This window comes from Ascaphus truei, chromosome 11 (genome assembly GCF_040206685.1).
Source record: "Ascaphus truei isolate aAscTru1 chromosome 11, aAscTru1.hap1, whole genome shotgun sequence".
NCBI classification, from domain to species: domain Eukaryota; kingdom Metazoa; phylum Chordata; class Amphibia; order Anura; family Ascaphidae; genus Ascaphus; species Ascaphus truei.
The window spans coordinates 53,855,371-53,864,949 of record NC_134493.1 but is presented as its reverse complement, the minus strand read 5'-3'; the positions used below and the strand labels follow the sequence as shown (position 1 = coordinate 53,864,949).

General features: G+C 57.4%; 1 protein-coding gene across 1 annotated transcript in view; it reads right to left on the bottom strand.

Annotated features, from left to right (window-relative positions):
- NLRC3 (NLR family CARD domain containing 3) overlaps positions 1-9,579 on the bottom strand; it is a 38,321-nt gene that overhangs the window by 24,909 nt on the left and 3,833 nt on the right. Inside the window, exons 2-8 of the mRNA XM_075566363.1 lie at positions 8,256-8,377; positions 7,875-8,135; positions 4,615-6,292; positions 3,318-3,404; positions 3,081-3,164; positions 2,146-2,229; positions 477-560 (exon numbers count right to left, since the gene is read on the bottom strand). Coding sequence (XP_075422478.1) covers positions 477-560; positions 2,146-2,229; positions 3,081-3,164; positions 3,318-3,404; positions 4,615-6,292; positions 7,875-8,135; positions 8,256-8,262 — 2,285 coding nt within the window. The 5' untranslated portion in view covers positions 8,263-8,377. The remainder of the gene's footprint in view (positions 1-476; positions 561-2,145; positions 2,230-3,080; positions 3,165-3,317; positions 3,405-4,614; positions 6,293-7,874; positions 8,136-8,255; positions 8,378-9,579) is intronic.

Here is a 9,579-nt window from a genome sequence, read left to right as displayed (position 1 = left end):
TGAGGAGAAGGGGGAGAGATGAGGAGGAAAGATGTCTTCTGAGAAACGATATGGATATGGATATCATTGACGCTTGCTGAGCGAAAAGTGCGGAAACGGAACTTCTATCTTGAAAATCAATGGTATGAGTAATCTATATTTATATATGTCTGCGGTATATTTAATTTCCTTCTAACAGATTGAAGAATATAAAGATGTAACATATTAATAATGCGCTGAGTAAACGGGATATGATTCCTATGTGAGTCGGCACGCTATATTCTGTTATTTCCGAGCCAATTTAAATCGAGGCAAATTTTTCTCCTGAATCTACGGAATACGTCCACTTATAATGGGGCCGTGAAAAATGTTCTGCCCGGGGGCCCACGCGTGTCTGGCTACGCCACTGACATATACCGAGGCGTGTGCCAGCATCGGTGCCACGCTCCACTCCTCACAGAGCCAGCTCACTCTCAGAAAGACAGACTGATACTCACTTAAGGGCCTTCAGCTTGCGATTAACTAGCAGAGCCTGTGCCAGAAACTGAGCGCCCTGTCCCTTTATCTGATTATTCTGAAGGCTGTAGGGGAGAGAGAGAGATCGTGAGAGGTGGGAGCATGAGAAGGACAGAGACAGGCAGAGAATGAGAGACAGGGAGAGAATGAGAGACAGGGAGAGAATGAGAGACGGAGAGAATGAGAGACAGGGAGAGAATGAGAGACAGGGAGAGAATGAGAGACAGGGAGAGAATGAGAGACAGGGAGAGAATGAGAGACAGGGAGAGAATGAGAGACAGGGAGAGAATGAGAGACAGGGAGAGAATGAGAGACAGGGAGAGAATGAGAGACAGGGAGAGAATGAGAGACGGAGAGAATGAGAGACAGGGAGAGAATGAGAGACAGGGAGAGAATGAGAGACAGGCAGGCAGCGAATGAGAGACAGGGAGAGAATGAGAGACAGACAGGCAGCGAATGAGAGACAGGCAGGCAGAGATTAAGAGACAGGCAGAGAATGAGAGACATAGCCAGGCTGAGAATGAGAGACAGGCAGAGAATGAGAGACTGAGAGACAGGCAGAGAATGAGAGAATTAGAGACAGGCAGAGAATGAGAGACAGGCAAAGAATGAGAGGAATGAAAGACAGGCAGAGAATGAGAGAGGCAGGCAGAGAATGAGAGACAGGCAGAGAATGAGAGAGGCAGGCAGAGAATGAGAGAGGCAGGCAGAGAATGAGAGAGGCAGAGACAGGCAGAGAATGAGAGAGACAGGCAGAGAATGAGAGAGAGGCAGAGAATGAGAGAGGCAGGCAGAGAATGAGAGAGGCAGGCAGAGAATGAGAGAGACAGGCAGAGAATGAGAGAGACAGGCAGAGAATGAGAGAGAGGCAGAGAATGAGAGAGGCAGGCAGAGAATGAGAGAGGCAGGCAGAGAATGAGAGACAGGCAGAGAATGAGAGAGAGGCAGAGAATGAGAGAGGCAGAGACAGGCAGAGAATGAGAGAGACAGGCAGAGAATGAGAGAGAGGCAGAGAATGAGAGAGGCAGGCAGAGAATGAGAGAGGCAGGCAGAGAATGAGAGACAGGCAGAGAATGAGAGAGAGGCAGAGAATGAGAGAGGCAGGCAGAGAAAGAGAGAGACAGGCAGAGAATGAGAGAGACAGGCAGAGAATGAGAGAGACAGGCAGAGAATGAGAGAGACAGGCAGAGAATGAGAGACTGAGAGGGGCAGAAAGAGCAAATTTTATTAGTTGGCACAACTATATCCATGCACCGTGCCCCAGTGCACACAGAGCCAGGAGCAGAGCTAGGGGTCAGCGGCAAAGCCAGAGTGAGGTACAGTGAGCGCACAGGGGCTGTGCCCGAAGTCACGCACCAGCCAGGGGCAGAGCCGTGGCCTGATTGTGGCGCTAGAAGAGTAGAGAGACTATGACCCAGGGTCACACAGAGTCAGGGGCAGAGCCAGCGTAAGACTGAGCCCCATTGTGGATACAGGTACTGTGTCCAAGGTCACACAGAAAGGCAGAAGCAGAGCCAGGGTCCGATTCAGGCAGCGAGAGACCTCTGCCGGAGGTGTCACAGTAATCCAGCGGCAGAACCAGAACCAGAGATCTCACACAGAGCGAGCAGCAGGCTGGGTCGCCCGGTGCCGCCGGCTTACAGCACTCACTTCAGTCTGAGCAGAACCTGGTTATTCCGCAGGGCTTCTGCCAGAGCCTTGGCACCGCTCGGTCCGATGGCATTTCCGTGGAGACTGCAGCAAGGCACACAAGGGGTTAACAACATGGGTGTATCCACAACCAAACCGTAAAGGGCCGCCCCCCCCCCCACATCCAAACCGTAAAGGGCCCCCCCCCCCACAACCAAACCGTAAAGGGCCCCCCCCCACAACCAAACCATAAAGGGCCGCCCCCCCCCACATCCAAACCGTAAAGGGCCGCCCCCCCCACATCCAAACCGTAAAGGGCCGCCCCCCCCCCCACAACCAAACCGTAAAGGGCCCCCCCCCCACAACCAAACCGTAAAGGGCCGCCCCCCCCCACCACAACCAAACCGTAAAGGGCCGCCCCCCCCCCCCCACAACCAAACCGTAAAGGGCCGCCCCCCCCCACAACCAAACCGTAAAGGGCAGCCCCCCCCCCACAACCAAACCGTAAAGGGCCCCCCCCCCCACAACCAAACCGTAAAGGGCCGCCCCCCCCACAACCAAACCGTAAAGGGCCCCCCTCCCCCAAAACCAAACCGTAAAGGGCCGCCCCCCCCCCAACCAAACCGTAAAGGGCCGCCCCCCCCCCACAACCAAACCGTAAAGGGCCCCTCCCCCCCACAACCAAACCGTAAAGGGCCCCTCCCCCCCCCACACAACCAAACCGTAAAGGGCCCCCCCCCACAACCAAACCGTAAAGGGCCGCTCCCTCCCCCCCCCCACAACCAAACCGTAAAGGGCTGCCCCCCCCAGAGCCAAACCAGAAAGGGCCCCCCCCCCCACAACCAAACCATAAAGGGCCGCCCCCCCCCTCACAACCAAACCGTAAAGGGCCGCCTTCCCCCCCCCCCACAACCAAACCTTAAAGGGCCCCCCCCCAAATATTAGGGATCACTCACTCAAGGGCGACGAGTGTGCGATTCACCATCAGCGCTCTGCCCAGCGCCTTCGCACCGCGGTTACCCAGGAGGTTCTCTGCCAGGCTGCAAGGAGAGGGGGTATATATGCAGCATATAAGGGGGCATCAATGTATTTGGTGTGGAGCCCTATGGGGAATGGGGTTGCCTTTGAAGAGGGGGATGGGGGAGGGGGGGCAGGTAGACTGCAAGCTCTTCGGGCCAGTTAGAGTGAGGCACCTGATTCTCTGGATGGCGCAGTCCTTGGCGCGCAGGACGCTGGCCAGCAGCTCCATCACGGCGTCCTGGAAATGGTTATTCTCCATCCTGGAGCAGACAGGGGGAGAGACGGGGTTAATGGAGAGAAGCTCTGCGGGTGGAAATGCTCTGCAGGCCCAATTACCGCCAGTTAACCCTGTAGTTGCCAGATGGGGGCTTGTACTGTGCTGGTGCTCTGCAGGCATCTTTAGTAGGGTTAGGGTTAATAGAGAGCTGCTCTGCAGACAGACGGACTAATGTAAGAGTTAGTGTAGTGATGCTCTGCAGTGTACAGATTAAGAGATGTTCTGCAGAATGCTTGTGGTGTATGCGCAAGTGAAGCGATGCTCTGCAGCCCTCTTACGAGTATATGGATAGTGTATGGATGCTCTGAGTAACGCTCTGTAGCCCCCTGGCAGTGTATGGCTACTAGGTGCAATGCTCTGCTTCCCCCTGGCAGTGTATGGATACTCGGAGTAATGCTCTGCAGCCCTCTGGCAGTGCATGGACACCCTGAGCAATGCTCTGCAGCCCTATGGCAGTGTATGGACACCCTGAGCAATGCTCTGCAGCCCTCTGGCAGTATGGACACCCTGAGCAATGCTCTGCAGCCCTCTGGCAGTATGGACACTGAGCAACGCTCTGCAGCCCCCTGGCAGTATGGACACTGAGCAACGCTCTGCAGCCCTCTGGCAGTATGGACACTGAGCAATGCTCTGCAGCCCTCTGGCAGTATGGACACTGAGCAACGCTCTGCAGCCCCCTGGCAGTATGGACACTGAGCAACGCTCTGCAGCCCTCTGGCAGTATGGACACTGAGCAACGCTCTGCAGCCCTCTGGCAGTATGGACACTGAGCAACGCTCTGCAGCCCTCTGGCAGTATGGACACTGAGCAACGCTCTGCAGCCCTCTGGCAGTATGGACACTGAGCAATGCTCTGCAGCCCTCTGGCAGTATGGACACTGAGCGATGCTCTGCAGCCCTCTGGCAGTATGGACACTGAGCAACGCTCTGCAGCCCTCTGGCAATGTATAGACACCCTGAGCAATGCTCTGCAGCCCTCTGGCAGTATGGACACTGAGCGATGCTCTGCAGCCCTCTGGCAGTATGGACACTGAGCAATGCGCTGCAGCCCTCTGGCAGTATGGACACTGAGCAATGCTCTGCAGCCCTATGGCAGTATGGACACTGAGCAATGCTCTGCAGCCCTCTGGCAGTATGGACACTGAGCGATGCTCTGTAGCCCTCTGGCAGTGTATGTGGAAGCAGAGTCATTACCTGAGGTTGGTGCAGTACTGCAGCTGCGGCAGGAGACTCTGCACCAGGTTATAGCTCAGACACTGGGATAGGTCGGTCTCCTGGGCACAGCTGGGCGATGCCCGCAGCAGGTATGCCAAAGCGCAGCACGCCAGTGGGCTCAGCCTCCCCCCGAGCGTCCTGCTCCTCTGCGCCTCCTCCACCCAGCTCGTCAGCTCCGTGTGCCCCAGCTCCTGGAGACAGCACACCAGATTCACCGCTCCGCAGGACACCGTCCGCTCAGCGCTCAGCAGGCTCTGCAGGTAGTCCGCAGCCGGGCCCCGGTGCGCACCTGGTTCCTCCTTCCCCGGCAACCACCCTGCCAGCAGCCGCGAGACCTGTGGGGAGAGGAGGCCGGAGAGGAAGCGCAGAAAGACGGGCAGCTGGGCGCTGTCCGGTTGCACAGTGCGCTGAACCGCGCTCTTGTAGTGGTTCAGGAAGCCCAGCTTGGGCCAGGACATCCCACCGTCCGCGAACAGGTCAAAGATGGCGCGCTTGGCGGCGGAGTGGTAGTGGATAGCAGCCAGGAACTCCTGCAGAGACAGGTGGGGGAAGCAGAACGCTGGGCATGAGGGGGCATCCTGGTGTAGCAGCAGACGGGCACAGAGGCTGCCCGGGCTCAGCGGGGTGTCGATCCCGCAGGATTTCAGATCTGGTTCGTAAAAAAAAGTCCGTCTCCTGAGCAGGCCCTGAAATGCCAGTCGGCCCAAGCTGCCCAGTGCCCGACGCACGCTGCCAGGCTGCTCGGCGCCCTCCCTGTCGCCCAGCTGGGCCTTCAAATACCAGGAGAAGATGCCCGACAGTGTCTTAGGCAGAGGTGGGTGCGGGGGCTCATGGGCACGGAGCAGAAATCCAAGAGAGACCCCCATGATCCGGCACAGGGCGGGCACAGAGCACAGTGCCTGCAGCGAGCGGTGGCACTGCAGGTGTTTCCAGACCAGCTCGGCTGAACCGTTGGCATCAGGCAGCAGCTGTTCCAGTAACCCCCTGACCTCGTCCGTCCCCAGGCCCGGTATCTCTGTCATCCGATCCACAAGCCCCCCAGGGATCCTGGCAGCCGCGCCCGGCCTGGACGTCACCCACACGCAGACTTCGGGCAGCAGGTTTCCCCGCAGGATGTTGGTGATCAGACACTCCGGGGGAAGCTCTCTCAGGGGGTCAGTGCAGGCCACGGAGTCGGAGAAATCCAGGGGGGCCCGTAACTCGTCCAGCCCGTCCAGGATCAGCAGAACGCCTGCGGGGGGCACAGGGCGGCGCGGGCAGGCTAAACGCGCCAGTCGCTCGGCAGAGAGCCGATCGTAGACATTCATCTCCCAGAAGCTGAGGGCAAGCACGCAGGTAATGCCAGGACACAGCTCGCCTCGTGCCCACCTCTCCACAAACAGTCTCACCAGGGTGCTTTTGCCAGCTCCTGCCAGCCCCAGAGTGAGGGTGATGCGGGGCGGCAGGCTGACACGGGACAGGGGCGTCAGCAGCTTCTCCAGGGGCAACCTCTTGGGGGTGCCCCTGCCTCCCTGCCCTAACTCCAACTGCACAATGTCATGTTCCTGCAGCTGGGCGTCCGTGAGTCCCTCCACCAGCAGCACAGAGCCCAGCTGTGCCAATAGCGGGTGCTGGCCTGCGATGCCCACGCTGTCCAAATGCTTCCGAACCACGGAGTCTGCGGAGATCAGAAGAGCCGCCCACACAGGCCGTTATACACCAGCAATCAGGGCTGGAAACATTAAACGTAGTTCTGCTCTGGGCTTGTAAAGTCCTCACTACCTAATACCTCTACACTTCACCCGTCACCCTCTCTGGTCTCATGTGCAGGGCCTCACTCGCTGCAGTTGCGCATGCGCCGGGCCTCACTCGCAGTACTTGCGCATGCGCAGGGCCTCACTCGCAGTATTTGCGCATGCGCTGGGTTCCACTCGCAGTAGTTGCGCATGCGCTGGCCCCCACTCGCAGTAGTTGCGCATGAGCTGGGCCCCACTCGCAGTAGTTGCGCATGCGCAGGGCCTCACTCACCATAGTTGCGCATGCGCAGGGCCTCACTCACCGTAGTTGCGCATGCGCAGGGTCGCACTCACCATAGCTGCGCATGCGCAGGGCCTCACTCACCGTAGTTACGCAGGCGCAGGGCCGCACTCACCGTAGTTGCGCATGCGCAGGGCCTCACTCACCGTAGTTGCGCATGCGCAGGGTCGCACTCACCGTAGTTGCGCATGCGCAGGGCCTCACTCACCGTAGTTGCGCATGCGCAGGGTCGCACTCACCGTAGTTGCGCATGCGCAGGGTCGCACTCACCGTAGTTGCGCATGGCAGGGTCTCACTAACCGTAGTTGCACATGCGCAGGGCCTCACTCACCGTAGTTGCGCATGCGCAGGGTCGCACTCACCGTAGTTGCGCATGCGCAGGGCCTCACTCACCGTAGTTGCGCATGGCAGGGTCGCACTCACCATAGTTGCGCATGCGCAGGGCAGCACTCACCATAGTTGCGCATGCGCAGGGTCGCACTCACCGTAGTTGCGCACGTGCAGGGCCTCACTCACCATAGTTGCGCATGCGCAAGATCGCACTCACCGTAGTTGCGCATGCGCAGGGCCTCGCTCACCGTTGTTGCACATGCGCAGGGCCTCACTCACCGTAGATGCGCATGCGCAGGGCCTCACTCACCGTAGTTGTGCATGCGCAGGGTCGCACTCACCGTAATTGTGCATGCGCAGGGTCGCACTCACCGTAGTTGCGCATGCGCAGGGCCTCGCTCACCGTAGTTGCGCATGCGCAGGGCCTCACTCACCGTAGTTGCGCATGCGCAGGGCCTCACTCACCGTAGTTGCGCATGCGCAGGGTCGCACTCACCGTAGTTGCGCATGCGCAGGGCCTCGCTCACCGTAGTTGCGCATGTGCAGGGCCTCACTCACCGTAGTTGCGCAGGCGCAGGGTCGCACTCACCGTTGTTGCGCATGCGCAGGGCCTCGCTCACCGTAGTTGCGCATGCGCAGGGCCTCGCTCACCGTAGTTGCGCATGCGCAGGGCCTCGCTCACCGTAGTTGCGCATGTGCAGGGCCTCACTCACCGTAGTTGCGCAGGGCCTCACTCACCGTAGTTGTGCATGCGCAGGGTCGCACTCACCGTAGTTGCGCATGCGCAGGGCCTCACTCACCGTAGTTGCGCATGCGCAGGATCGCACTCACCGTATTTGTGCATGCGCAGGGCAGCACTCACCGTAGTTGCGCATGCGCAGGGCCTCACTCACCGTAGTTGCGCATGCGCAGGTACAGGTGGAAGTGACTGTTCTCTATGCAGCTCTGCAGCTCCTGCAGGCAGCTCTTGCCCTTCCCTGCCAGTGTGTCCAGCAGAGCCTCTGCCCGCTGGGGCAGGGACCCGAGCTCTTGCAGGCACCGACACTCCTCCTCGCTCAGCACCTGCAGCTCCTGCAGCCTCCGAGAGGTCTCCTGCAGGGAGGCTGCGCAGACGCAGGACGCAAGCTGCCTCCTGTAGCGGAGAATCCACAGGCCTGGAATAGAGATGAGGGGGAGGGAAAGTTACAGGAGGTGGAGAGGAGGAGGGAGAGGGCACCGGTGTAATCGTACCCAGATCACGTGACATGGACGCGCCAGCCCCGTCATGCACGCACCTTCCATGTCATTATTTCAGGGCGTCAATGGGCCCGCGTGTCCCGGTGGGCGCCAGCTAGGCCCAGGCTCTACCTCTTGCCAAGGTGCGGTTAGGGACAGGCCTCACCCCTCTCCCATCATCCTACGGGACGGAAAAAAGAGTTCAAGGGACTCAGGAACAGCAATTATATTCAAACCCCAATCCCTTTCCTGCCAGAGGGGCGAGCAATGCAGAGCGATGTAATAAGACGCAGAGCGATGTAATAAGACGCAGAGCGATGTAATAAGACGCAGAGCGATGTAATAACACGCAGAGCGATGTAATAACACGCAGAGCGATGTAATAACACGCAGAGCGATGTAATAACACGCAGAGCAATGCAGAGCCATGTAATAACACGCAGAGCGATGTAATAACACGCAGAGCGATGTAAAAACACGCAGAGCGATGTAATAACACGCAGAGCGATGTAATAATACGCAGAGCGATGTAATAACACGCAGAGCAATGCAGAGCCATGTAATAACACGCAGAGCGATGTAAAAACACGCAGAGCGATGTAATAACACGCAGAGCGATGTAATAACACGCAGAGCGATATAATAACACGCAGAGCGATGTAATAACACGCAGAGCGATGTAATAACACGCAGAGCGATGTAATAACACGCAGAGCAATGCAGAGCCATGTAATAACACGCAGAGCAATGCAGAGCCATGTAATAACACGCAGAGCGATGTAATAACACGCAGAGCGATGTAATAACACGCAGAGCGATGTAATAACATGCAGAGCGATGTAATAACACGCAGAGCGATATATTCACACGCAGAGCGATATATTAACACGCAGAGCGATATAACAACACGGAGAGCGAGATAATAACACGCAGAGCGATATAATAACACGCAGAGCGATGTAATAACACGCAGAGCGATGTAATAACACGCAGAGCGATGTAATAACACGCAGAGCGATGTAATAACACGCAGAGCGATGTAATAACACGCAGAGCGATGTAATAAAACGCAGAGCGATGTAATAACACGCAGAGCGATGTAATAACACGCAGAGCGATATAATAACACGCAGAGCAGTACTGTATAATAACACGCAGAGCGATATAATAACACGCAGAGCGATATAATAGCACGCAGAGCGATATAATAGCACTCAGAGCGATATAATAACACGCAGAGCGATATAATAACACGCAGAGCGATGTAATAACACGCAGAGCGATGTAATAACACGCAGAGCGATGTAATAACACGCAGAGCGATGTAATAACACGCAGAGGGATGTAATAACACGCAGAGCGATGTAATAACACGCAGAGCGA